Here is a 14,167-nt window from a genome sequence, read left to right on the forward strand (position 1 = left end):
AATAGTTAAATGCAGGTAAATTTCGATGGTGTGATTTTATACAAGATAATTATGCTTTCGAATTTATATATGATAAGTTAACATATAATGTCTGTATTGAAATACTTACATTGAGATAATTATATTATTAGTTGAAATGAACACACGGCAAACACATTCAAATTAGTAATAAAATATCTTAAACATAGTTTGCTCGAAGGATTATTATTATTATTATTATTTGTAATATTTGACATCACATGAATTATTTCAAAATACGAGTGTGCTTTAGACCATACGACTGAAGTAAAACTTCTTTAGTTGCCCCTACAGTATCAAACGAAACGCAACTCTTTCTCTTTCTATCTTCACTAACTTCTATCTCCTTCTCAACTTCCGTTCGCCTCGCCCGATCACATTTTCCTAACGCTCTCGTCACGCATTCAGCAGATTACTCCTTAAGTCAAGCATGCATAAAGAATTTTTAGTTCAATATTATTTTAAAAAGCATTTTTTAAGTTGGTCTTACAAATATTACATTTTAACTGAGGTAGGGCACGGCAGGAATTTCCTGCTCAAAATATGGAGCAGCCCGACTGGGGTAATACCTCGACCTTGCAGAAGACCACAGCTAAATAATACTGTTTTTAAGCAGTATTGTGTTCCTGTTGGTAAGTAAGGTGATCAGAGCTCAGGGAGGGGATTGGGTCGGCAACGCGCTTGCTATGCTTATGACGTCTATAAGCTACGGTAATCGCTTACCATCAGATGAGCCGTACGCTTATTTACCGACCTAGTTATTACAAAAAAAAAAAAAAAAAAAAAAAAAACCATACTAGAGGTGTCACATGAACTCATCCGAACAAACTATATCTACTTTATTATTATTCATCACAACAATTAGATTAGACGTAAATTATTGCAGAACGTGAACACAATACGTAGCAAAGAAAACGGTTCTAAAATGCGGATACTGCACAATCTCAGGTAGCACGCGAACTAGACTCATAACTCAAGAATAGTCGCATCCAGCGAATTAGAGCCCTTTGGGGGTATCCGATCGGGGTGCGGGACGGTGGCACGAACATCACACCATCGGAACGTTACCGGCGGCGGGCGGATATAGCGGCTGCGGAGCACGCGCGCCGGCGCCCGCGGCGCCTCGGCCGCGCCCTGCGCACACCGCGCCTTCAGACCTCTCGCACCACACCCACTACCGGGGCCCGGCCGCGTACGTGCGAACGTGTCGAATGCGTGCGTGTGTTCGTCGTTCACTGATAGTGCGCTCGCACGTCCGCACGCGCGCGGCGGCGGCGACGGCGGCTCACCTGCGCGTCCAGCACCTGCGCCACGAGGCGCGCCAGCAGCGCGGCGGCGCGCGGCGAGGACAGCGCGCGCAGGCGCGGCGCGGGCGCGTAGTGCACCATCTTGCGCACCAGCGACAGGCACGCGCGCCGCACGCCCGCGCCGCCCGCGCCCACGTAGCGCGCGCAGAACACCGGCACCAGCCGCCTGCCGGACGACGACACGTCTTACGCCGATCGCTCAAATCCTCGACCGCGCTTTCCACACAACTTCGTCACAAAACTGAGACTCATAGAACACTGGACCGACTTCTATCATTCGTCAGTCGGTCGTGGATTTTATATCCATCACCTTATTATCTTTATCGTTATAGTCGAAGCGGTCGATCTCGAGCTCGTTGTAGAATCTTAATTGTTTTTCCAAAAATGTTATGATAACGAAATGTAGATACAAGTTTTAATTTTAAAAAATACAGACGAATTCTTTCAAATGGAGTAAACTAACTACTACTCTACTACTCGTCTGCCTTACCACAATATACATTTTTTAAGATATAGGTGTTATTTACTCACTCCAAATATATAGCCGCCATCTCTTTGTCGCCCGAGTCTGGAAAATCTTCATCGTTACTCGATACTGGTGAATCTTGATTACTGACGACCAGCCACTCCCCGGGACATTGTAAAATAGCAGCTACTTCCCTATGACCTATAAAAAACAACATATAAAACCTTAAACATAATTACGAAAAAAAAAAAATTTGACATTAACAAAACAAAAAAAAATCGTATTTAATTTTCATTTTATTTTTTAACTTCTTACCTTGATCGTGTCTCTCTCTAGCTTTATCCAATGGTGTTTTTCCATCCTCATCACGGAGATCAGCGTTTGCACCATAGCGAAGCAAAACTTTAGCAATTGCTGGTCTTCCAAAACATGCTGCATAATGCAACGACGAACTACGCTGACCACGATTAACATCAGCACCTAAACAAACAATATACCTTTTTAATGAGCGTTATTTTAAAGAAATAAAGATTCAATTAAATTGATTGATTCAGTCTGTAATATTACGGATATCCGTCCCAGTCTTCATATAAATCCTACTATGAGTAATAGTGTTGTATGATGACAACCGGGACCGACAGTTTTACGCTTTACGTTTTCAGAGTTACAGAGGGAAGAATCACAAGAACAATCAGATCGGCTACAAATATTTGTACAAATACAAATTGCCATCCCATGCAGGACTTGAACCCGCTATCGCCGGTATGTGAGCGCCTATACAGTACACGCACCACTACACCAAAGCAATGTCAATTAAATAAGCATTCGATAAATTAAATCAATATTCGATAATCCAATCATAGTAACCACACATCAACAAATAGCTTAGATAATAAAAACAATATTCGATTAAAACCTTTTTCACAGAGGAACTCGACCATCTCGCGCGTGCCGAAAGCCGCGGCCCAGTTGAGCAGCGTCTGCCCGACGTCGTCCGTGAAGTTGACGTCGACGGCGCCGCTGGTTACGGCCGACACGAGCGCGTCCGTGTCCTTGCCTCGGATGCAGTCGATCAGTTGGCGATGAGACTTATCACGACCTGGAGCCGACGACGATGAGCCCTCGCCGCTCGAACTGGACGCTGCGCCGTTCCGGTTAGTTCCGCTGATGGCAGTGGAACATATTATTACATTTTAAAAATATTTTCATTTGTAATATAATCAAACGTTATTTTTGAAATCTTTGCATTTGAGTGCAAAGAAAATATATATATGATATATAACTGATACACATACAATGTTAAACACTTACATAGATACGTATACACTTGTGAGTGTAAGACACACTCAAACATACATACACAAACTAAATCACAATTATTACAAATTTACATTACATATACAGCATCTTATATGCTTTTTGGTTTGGTTATTTGGTATTTAATCAACTTCAAAAAAAGTGGAGGTTTCTCAATTCGACCGTATATTTTTTAGGGTTCCGTATCCCAAAAGGCAAAATGGAATCCTTATAGGATTACTTTGTTGTCCGTCTGTTTGTCATTTTTCTTCAAGAACGCATTCGTATCAAACACTCAAATCTACTGTCCCTTGGAGCTGTGCAAAAGTCAAACCTCTAAGTCAACAAAAATAGAAAGGTCCCGTGAACTCAGAATATTGAAATTTGGTACAAAGCAATGTCTTATACACAAATAAAGGAAAAATCGCAAAAAGCATAAACTTTTAGTTACATCATATAATAAAAATATTTTAATAGTTTTGTTTGTACGGAACCCTCGGCGGGTCCAACTCGCACCTAGCTAGTTTTTTATACGTGTTCGCGGATAAATTCGTCGTTTATGGACCGATTTTGATGATTCTTTTTGTGTTGGAAAGAAGATATCTCTGCACATTGGATTTAGAGTTACGTCACTATATTTCGAGCTATTCTCAGCAAGCCCTATGATTTGATACCCATATTGTAGGAGTGCATTAAAAATAACTCCACTAACGTTTTAGAATTACGTCACATAACTAAACAGCATTGTTATTCAAACTAAACGTGTATACAAAATTACAGCTCAATCATAAACCCTAAAACAAACATACATACTTACATACCTATACTTATATACCTACTTTGAAACCTTTCAGTTTACACAAATTCAGTTTTTTTTTTTTTTTAATAACGAAAAAAATATATAATAATTACGTTTGTATAGCATGTCGTCCTTCACACAATAGGACGAGTAGCAAGTCAACCAGTCGCATGCACTCAAGACACCAACGCTCATCTGCTTGCACCGCTGCCTCGATTGCCGAACAGAGGTCTAATCGTACTAGATCCTAAAATACAATACATATAATAAAAATGTAATGGATCGCTGTACATGGAAGATATATGAGAAAAAAATATTATTGAGACCTTTATCAACGCAAATAACAATGATTGTTAGAATTTCTGTCCATCTGTCTGTGCATTTATGAACGCTAATCACAGAAACGGCTTATCCGATTTAGATGTGGTTTTTTAATATATTGTGGTAAGCTTAACTTAACATTTAGTGTTTGTTTCATGTCAATCGGTTGATGAATAAAAAAGTTATGCTAATTTAAAGAATCACTAAAACATGTAATACCCAGAATGCGAACGAAGTCGCAGGTACAGCTAGCATAAAACAAATATATACAATTTAGATATATACGTACAAATCAATAACTCAACACATCAATTAACAATAGGAAGTAGTAATAAAAAAATTAACACATAATATTAACAAAATAAAACTTACGTGTGTAATCTGAGCTGAGCCTCTACAGAGAGTAGACAATAAACTAACAGTGGTAGACACTGATGGCATGAGGCATTTTTCATCTGAGCTTTCTGTAGATCCTAGTCTACGAACTAACTCCTCAATAAGACCTGAAAACAAAAACTCAATATTATAAAGTGATACACAAAATAAAAATGTTATTTCTCGTAAACAAATACTAAAATAACAAATGCCATCTTCATTCCTTGAATTCGGAAGGGGCTAATTTATTTAGGTATGATTTCGTTTGTTGTTTTTTAGCTTCAAAGCTATCATCAAACACTTGAATTGAAACTTTATATCACCCAATAGAAATTTAAGACTTTACATTAATCTAATATATAAAATTCTCGTGTCGCGGTGTTTGTAGTTAAACTCCTCCAAAACGGCTTGACCGATTCTCGTGAAATTTTGTGTGCATATTGGGTAGGTCTGAGAATCAAACAACATCTATTTTTCATCCCCCTAAATGTTACTACCCTCAGGTAGTGCACCCCTAAATTTGTTTTTTGAATTTTTTGATAAATTATTTATTTTTTATTATGATTTGGCGTTGAAAAATACATACAACCCTGAATTTTCACCCTTCTACCACCAACCCCTATTTTTAAATAGCGTTTAGCGGCAAGACAACGTTTGGCGAGTCAGCTAGTACTTATATATTTTTAATAAACTAAAAATCAAGAATAATAAATAAATAACGAACCGTGTTCGGCTAATGGTGCGGGGTCGGTGTGTGCTCGGGCGAAACGATCAGCGAGCGACGCGAAGCAGCGAAGCGCCGCATCCGCGACGCGCACGTCATTGTGGCGCAGCAGAGCCGATAACGACGACACTGCGTCCCCGACCCGAGCGTCGCCCGGTTCCATTTTACCGCATACTCTACAACAAAATATTCAATAAACACATCGTTAAAACACAACTTACTAAAATAAATAACATTTTTATAATATGTATAACAAATACATTACTAGAAAAAAGAACAAAGGTCTCGCAATACATTATCAAAGTAATCAATTAATATTTGAGAAAGTTCTTTTAAAATATTACTTATATAAAAAGTCTACTTTTTTATATTATTGCAGAAAACTGAAAGTTTTAATTAATAATTGTGTTTGTACGCAAACGAAAAAAAACCAACTTGGTAGCCTTAGCTAAAACTGTGCTATAAGACTAAAACTTTTACATTTGATCTGAAAACTTATGTATAAGAATTTTATGTATAATAGGAATTTCTTTTAAAACTATATTTAAAAAACCTTACACAAAATTAAAACTTGTATCCTTCACTATAAAAATAATATTTTAACCTGTTGTGCCTTAAAATTTTACTAGTAACAGAAATTATGCCTAATTTTTGTTCTCACAAGAATTTAGCAGTGAGTGTCATATTCATGACCTCCAGTTTATTATATATCAAATTTCAATGCATTTCAGTAACCTTGCATGAATAAAAAATAATCCACTAAGTAGTACGAAGTGAAATGTGTAAAATAATGATTAGAACGAAGACATTTTATACCGTCTGTTAAGAAATGTTTTATTTTTTCCAATAAGTAGTAGCATTTTAATTCTTCAAATGGAAAATTACATTTGTCGCGGCATCTATTTCGCGACATACAAACTAGATAAAACTGACGTATCCTAACATCGCGATATCAAAGTTCCGACCTGACCGATTAAACAATAATTATATACAAGAACCCGACAACAACCGTCGGAACCGTCCAGACTTAACACCCGTCTGGTTGTAGGATCCTCCCTTTTCTATGGTGTATGAGGAACTATACACCCTGTTCCTCAAACCCCCAAACATTTTTATATATAGAGATATAATCCTAGCAATACTAAAAATATTTGTTTTAAAAATTCTCCTCATAGAAAACACTGAAAAAAACTTGCAGTGTGGTAGATGAAGATGCTCCTCTCAATTCTCGAAAAGATTAAGCCTATATTTCGCCTCAGAATGCGTTCATGTTTCACATACCAGTAACAATACATTATATAGCCCAAAATTATAGATATTTTAATATATTTAATACATTTGTACTTAAAACATTTTATAAGATAAATTCTATCAAAACTGAAATGAACTAAAATGCAAGTGTGGACTAACACTACTCATTGCATTTTGCTTTGGTAGATTCAACCACCACAAAGAACTCACATCACTGTAAACAAAGAACTTTAGTTCACAAATTTAAATCTTACAAAATCGTAAGTCTTACAAAATAGTAGTTTAAAATACTTAATCTATGAATCTCAGGAGGAGCAATAAACAAAAACATATCCAAAATCAGATACATAGGCAGATATTAAAGATTAAAATGTAAAAGAAAACTGTTAGGGATGTCCGATGATCTATAAATATAAAAATATCTTACCGAGATACAACTGCCATCGCAGAGTGAAGGGTGTCCTTGTGTACAGATGTGCCATGGTGGGTGATGAAGTGCAAAACAGATGGTAAGCCACCTCCCTCCCACACAGCCCCAGCTTCACGGGTACATACTAACTCTAACACCTAAAAATATTATAAATATTAACTCCTCTCCATTTTTTTTTTTTTTTTTTTTTAATTAGTCAGCAAACAAACTTACGATTCACTTGATGGTAATAGATGCCTGTAACACAGGAGCTTCGAAAACGCGATATTGACCCTATCCCTGACCCTATCCCTGACCCTCTCCAGGAGCTCTGGCTACCTTACTCAACACAGGAACACGACATTGCTTGAGAGCTGTATTATTTAGTTGTGATCTCGATACTTATAAATTACAGTATAATAACAGCAAAAGTTCTATAAACACATGTTAGTGCAAACATTTCACACCTTCTCAAAGACCTCTTCTTAGCTTTATCATATCTTTTTTTCATAATCTATGTATTTACGTAAAGCAAAAACTTTGTTGTATCCCTTATTACGAAACTTGCACAGATGGAGGAGAATGTTCGCACACTTATAGTTTTTATAGAAAAGGATTGCAAAATGCTAATATTTTTTTTTAATTATGCATAAAAAATACATTAAATCAATAAAAAAAGATTACTCACACTACCATGTATTTGACACTCACGCGTATAAATATACTCTTTTGCTTATTATTATAGAAGTACAGTCTGACAACAGAACCATAATAATATTCAAACTAAATTATTTATGACCGATTTTCGGCCTCAGGCGGTCAATAAGTAAGATGCGCTTCGGCATAGGCCTCTTTCCCCCATGTAGGAGAAGGATCAGAGCTTAATCCACCACACTGCTCCAATGTGGGTTGGCGGATATATTCCCTACTACGAGTAACGATTGCTATCAGGTGTACATGATAACAACCCGGATCGACGGCTTAACATGCTCTCCGAGGCGCGGTGGGATGACCCACAAGAACTGCACAAACACCCAGACCACGGCAAACACCTCTATGGCCAATACAAATGTTTGTCATGTGCGGAGATCGAACCCGCAACTGCCAGTGCAACAGGCACAATCCATGGCTGTGACCGTTGCGCCAACTCGGCGTCTATATAACTAGTTAACATAATTGTGTATTTATGCAAAAAAAAAACTGACTTCAATTTATATCAAACAGTAAAACAATGAAGACAATGAAGGTAGTCGCAAAATAGTCAATTAAATACGCATTATTAGCGATAACTCGAAAAGTACTCATCAATTTTTGGTCAAATTTAAATGAGACTATATAACAAGTGCCAGGTTTCAGTTAAAAAAAAAAAGAATCATCAAAATCAGAAAAGCCAATAAAAAGTTAGTTAAACTTAAACCATTTTCCTTTTTTGAAGTTGGTTAAAAAGAATTTGAAATAATAAAAAATGCAAGTTAAGGGGATCTCAGAAAAATTCGGCCGTTTTCATGTGCTATAAGGTATATGTTAAAGTTACATTAAAAATATCAAATAAATATATGTTGTAACTCGGATTCAGTTCATTTATGTGACTAAGATAATTGTATAAAACTCTCTAAATAAAGAGAAATAATTGTTTACCTGGACCTCCTTTCGCGTTCAAAAATCGTATAGGATTTCTAACTCTTTCTGGATATTTTACTACTTACAATAGTAAATATTTTTTTTTTTTTTTTTGTTAATTAAAAATCCTGTACTTAATAATTCTACAGGAGACTTTTTTATTAAGTGCAGTATTTTATTAGAAAATCGTTAAAATATAATTTCTGGTTAGGGGGTATGAGTTGCCAGGCAACGGGCGGCCCGCGGCAGACGACCAGAGGCCTTTGTACGGTGAACTTGTGTCGCTCGCCATCGCTTGCTGCTCTTGCTTACACGCAAATCTATTTACTTTTTTAATCCAAGATAGGCATAAAAATGTAACAGACAGACAGACTTACTTTTGAATTTTTATTTACTTTAAATAAAAAAATAATTTAAATTATTAATTTTGAGCTGTGTATGAATGTAAAGTTTGTCATTAAGTGCTGCTTAGTTTAAACTGATGGTCTAAGATCTGAACCTAAAGTCGATCTTCACTGAGCCGATAATAGAATAAAACATAAATGTAGTATATCTATACAAATAAAATTGGAGTGTCTGTTTGTAATATTAAAATAACCACTTTTTACTAAATGCATATGGATGTATACACGATACATATACAAAAATAGCATTTCTACAATTTTTGTCTGTCTGTCTGTCTGTCTGTCTGTTTGTTTGTTTGTTCTGGCTAATCTCTGAACCGATTCTGACGAGACTTTCACTGGCAGATAGCTGATATAGCAAGGAGTAACTTAGGCTACTTTTATTTTAGAAATTTATTTATCTTATAACTGCGAACTGAACAATCGCTTTTTTGTTAAATTTCACGCGGACGAAGTTGCGGGCACAGCTAGTAATTAATTAATTTTAGAGCCTAAATGATCGACACGACAAGAAGAAGAATTAAATAATAATTATGGATGATCACAACTTGTACGCAAGCTCTTGGTCTTAGAAACGGATCAATCGCATGTCCTAGTAGTACAAGCTAGAGCCGGTAGATGGCAGAGTTTAATAACCTTTACGTAACACTGATCAGGTGAAGTGCGGGTAGGTGGGGTGTGGAAAAGTCTAAATGCTCAAGGTCATTAAGAAAGGGGAGCCTCTTAAAATTTATAAATTACACATGATTAGACAATCATAGTGACTCACAAATTTGTAAGCTATTTGACATTATTTTAATTATATTACTCATATCAACAACATACACATATTTGTGATATTATTGATAAATTAATCAGGGTTTTTATCACGGTTACTTACTTTAATACATTGTTCAGCTAAATCTTTGCTAGTCCTATTGTTAGGATCAACTGTAAGTAATCTACTGCATATCGCTTTTACAGCACCTTCAATTGCAACTATCCTCCTTGTACATTCCGCTAAAAACAATAAAATAAATATTTCACAACACATAATCATAAATGTGGCAACACAAAAAAAAAATAGTTGGCTACAAACCTGATACATCCAGATAGTAAGTAATAGCTCTTGCTGTCACCTCTAACACATTGTCAGGAGCACATTCGTCAAGAAATATTTTACACAAAGCTGGCAAAAAAGTCCTTGGAGGACAACTGTAAAAATTCATATTTCATTATTTGACACCATTCCCGGAAACCCAATTAAAATATTTTCATGTATCGAAAATATTTCTCACCTCTCAAAGCATCTGTCCACATTATCTGACATGAGCAGTAGCATACAAAGTTGCTCAAGGGCAATGAGCTGCATATCACGCTCATCGCCCTGTCCAGTGAGCAGCCATTCTAGTAATGTTTCAGGGTCCACTTCAGCCATCTACATATAAAACAATAATTTAAGATATTTTGCATTTGCATTAATATAAAGCATAAAACAAATGAGCAAAATATTTTTCTTTACCTTGAGGCTTTAGTGATTTACGCAGTCCTAAAAGAAAACGTAATATAATGTTAGCACAATTTTGACCATTGCTATTTGTGTACATGAAATAACTTTATTATTATTCTTTTTATCAAATTATTTAATTAAATTTCACAATCAAAATTCATTGTTACATATACAGTTACTGTCCTACTAAACAATATGTATTATTTTGAGGAAAAAACACAGACAAGTGAAAACAATCACAATTGTTATGTAGGTTACTGCTCCCATATATATTGAGTATTATGCCTTTCTCTTTTAAAGTTTCCGTTCAAGTACCACCAAATTTCGGAAATCAAACATGTATCTAAATTTAATAAATTCAATAAAAATCCTAATTAAAAATATATTGGTAAAATAAGTACAAAGTAATATTTTAAACAAATTAATAAGCTTGACAATGTCTCCCACTTACACTCAATGAGCCATGACGGTAAATGGTTATTTTTTACTTGCACTGTATATCTTTAATATTAAAGAAATATATAGCAGTTTAAAATCACTCTATATTATTGTTTTAACGCCATCTAAAGACAGTTATATCAATTTTTACTTTCGTACTACCTAGCTCAATTTCACACAATATTTTATCATTTTATGTCGCACAACCAATCCACAGATACACAGAGAACAAAAATAATTGTTGCAACTTTTTTTTTTTTTTTTTTTTTAATTTATTGAGAGCTGGATTCGAGTCCTTCGCTCTAAGCTGTACAAATTTTTACTATTTTATTATGTATATATGTAATTATAAACAAAAACTTCTACACTTCAGTTTTTTTTTTCCTTATTATATCTTCTCTATTGTCGAACATATAAACTTGAATAATGGTTTAAAAAATCTTGGGTTGGCTAATATTTCTTCTGGGCGGCGGGGAGTATTTATTTTATTTTCTGAGCAAATTTTATCTATATCCGAAGCCAGGATTAATCTATGCAACTTCAATGACTCGCATTTAAAAATAATGTGGTTTATATCGGCGTATGGCTCACTGCATTTAGTACATTTAGGATCTTGAATAATTTTTAATTTGAAAAGATGAGAGGGAATTAGACAATGTCCAAATCTCATTCTATTAATTATGGAGATAAATTTTCTTGATTCACAGCTGACGATGTTATACCAGGGCTTAGTATTGAAGTCTTTTTGAATTTTAGCGTACCATTGTCCTTTATTCTGTTTTGTTATGGTCCAATAATCTCTCCAAAGTATATTAATTCCGTCTTTAATGATTGGAAAGTAATCTGAGAAAGGTGTTTTAACAACATCTCTATGGTCCTCATCATATCCACTTTTTGCAGCTTGATCAGCTTTTTCATTACCAGATATTCCTCTGTGGGAGGGTACCCAGGCTAGCTCAACGTAAACATTTCTCGCATTTAAATTGTACAGTAAATTTCTAATCTTAAATACTAAATAATTTGTTTTAAATGTTAATTTACAACTGTCTATAGCTAATAAAGCGCTTTTGCTATCGCTAATAATAATAACATTTCTAACATTACTACTGGAATTTACATATAATAATGCCATATAAATTGCGTAACATTCTGCAGTAAAAATTGAACAATTGTTGTTTAGTAAAATACATTTTGTACAGCCTAAATTACTGTCGAAATAAGCTGCTTTAACTTCTTGGGTGCTTTTGGATCCATCCGTATAAATTTTATAAAAATCTTTTTTATGATCTAATATTCTAAGCAGTTCTGTTTTACTATTGATATCGAGAATAATTGTAAATTTTTTTTCCCAAATGCTTTCAAATTTATATCCATAAATAGGCCATAGAGAGCTAGAATAGACAGATTTTGAGATATTTATCGTTAAATGTAAAATAGCTGACATTTGCGGAAGCATTGCAGAATTTATTGATTGAGCGTTAATAATATTTGTAGAAGACATTATACAACTCGATAATTCTTCTACTAACGTTAACTTCCTAACAGGTAAAGAAGAGTTTATTGCAAGCATTTTTAGACAAAATTTCTGAGCTAACATCAAGCGTCTTAATATTAGAGGAGGAATACCTGTTTCAATTTCCATTGAGTTAATTGGTGTAGATTTCATAGCTCCCGTAATTATTCTTAATGCCCTATTTTGAATAATATCTAGTTTCTTTAGCAGAGATGGTCTAGCATTTATATAGGCAATACAACTATAGTCAAAGTGGCTTCTTACTATGCTTTTATATAAAATACTTAGAATCTTTGCATCAGCACCCCAAAAAACTCCTGCTAAATATCTTAATATATTGATTCTTTTATAAGCTCTTTTACATATACAATCAATATGGCTATTAAACTTAAGTTTATTATCTATAATTACACCAAGGAATTTTTGTTCCTTTACAATAGGGATGTTTTCATTGTTATATGTAACTTGAACATTACAATTTGATTTTCCGAATAACATAACAGAACTTTTGGTAGAATTAATATTTAATTTAAGTTTATTATGGTAAAAAGTTTGCAATTGACTAAGACCTTGGTTTATACTACATTTAGCTATATTTATATTTTGATTAATAGAATACACGACTAAATCATCTGCATATTGTAGGATATTTACATTATTTTCTCTTACATTATTTTGGATCTGAGACGTGTAGAGATTGTATAAAATTGGTGATAAGATAGCACCTTGCATTAATCCTTTATGTGCATACTTAGGCCCATGTATAATATTATTAAATTTAACATATACTGTGCGATTATAAAAAAAGTTGAATATCCATTTTAATAACTTTCCAGGTATTTTTAATTCACTCAAAACTCTGATCAATTGAAACAGGTTCACATTATCATATGCACCCTCAACATCCAGAAATACACATATTGCATTAGAGTGAGCAAAGATAGAATTTTTGATGTCAGCAATGAATGAAACGAAGCCTTCAACTGCACTTTTACCTTTTCTGAAACCTAGTTGATAATCAGGTAATAAAGAATTTGTTTCTACAAAATAATCCAACCTTACTTTAATCATGTGTTCAAATATTTTCCCTACGCAAGAAGTGAGAGAGATAGGACGATAAGAGTTATGATCTTGAATTGGTTTATTATTTTTTAAAATTGGAAGAATACATTGTGTTTTCCACGATTCAGGAACAATTTGAAAAGACCATAAAAGATTGTATATATTTAGAAGAACTAATTGTGCTACTTTATGTAACTTTTTAATCATTAAATATGGAAAATCATCCAAACCAGGTGTCGAATCTTTCCTTGACTGTAAAGCACTATTAAATTCATCCCAACTAAACTGTTTTAGAAGAAATTCATTATTTTTATCTTCTTTTGTTTTATCAAATAAATTATCTAAACAAGTATCATTTTCAACTCCAGTCTTTGTATATTTATCAAAAAAGTCTGGTATAAAACTATCATTTCTACTGTTAGAACCTATTTTTATGCGATTAAATCTTTTTATAAAATTCCATATATTGCTAATGGGAGTGTATCTATTAAATGAAGTGCATAAATTTTTCCAACTTTTCCTTTTTTCTTCTTTAATAATCCTCTTTTTCGTAGCTTCCATTTTTTTATAGTTAAGATAATTTTCCATATTTAAATTCCGTCGGTAATTACATAAAGCTGATTTACAATCATTTACAGCCTTTGCACAAATGTCGTTCCACCAAGGGGAAGGGGC

At 34.3% G+C, this 14,167-nt stretch overlaps 1 protein-coding gene and 1 long non-coding RNA gene across 2 annotated transcripts in view; one reads left to right on the plus strand and one right to left on the minus strand.

The window, feature by feature from the left end:
- LOC123655653 (E3 ubiquitin-protein ligase HECTD1) overlaps positions 1-10,407 on the minus strand; it is a 49,974-nt gene extending 39,567 nt beyond the window's left edge. Inside the window, 12 exon segments of the mRNA XM_045591413.1 lie at positions 1,087-1,152; positions 1,308-1,491; positions 1,857-1,992; positions 2,107-2,271; positions 2,708-2,955; positions 4,000-4,133; positions 4,580-4,710; positions 5,307-5,482; positions 6,985-7,124; positions 9,871-9,989; positions 10,069-10,184; positions 10,268-10,407. Of these exon segments, the coding sequence (XP_045447369.1) occupies positions 1,087-1,152; positions 1,308-1,491; positions 1,857-1,992; positions 2,107-2,271; positions 2,708-2,955; positions 4,000-4,133; positions 4,580-4,710; positions 5,307-5,482; positions 6,985-7,124; positions 9,871-9,989; positions 10,069-10,184; positions 10,268-10,407 (1,755 nt within the window).
- Positions 10,408-12,301: 1,894 nt separating this feature from the next.
- Positions 12,302-13,454, plus strand: LOC123655656. The gene is made up of 2 exons (XR_006743441.1): positions 12,302-12,462; positions 13,267-13,454. It is a non-coding gene; the product is annotated as an uncharacterized LOC123655656 (long non-coding RNA).
- Positions 13,455-14,167: the final 713 nt, after the last annotated feature.

This window comes from Melitaea cinxia, chromosome 8, assembly GCF_905220565.1.
Source record: "Melitaea cinxia chromosome 8, ilMelCinx1.1, whole genome shotgun sequence".
Lineage (NCBI taxonomy): Eukaryota > Metazoa > Arthropoda > Insecta > Lepidoptera > Nymphalidae > Melitaea > Melitaea cinxia.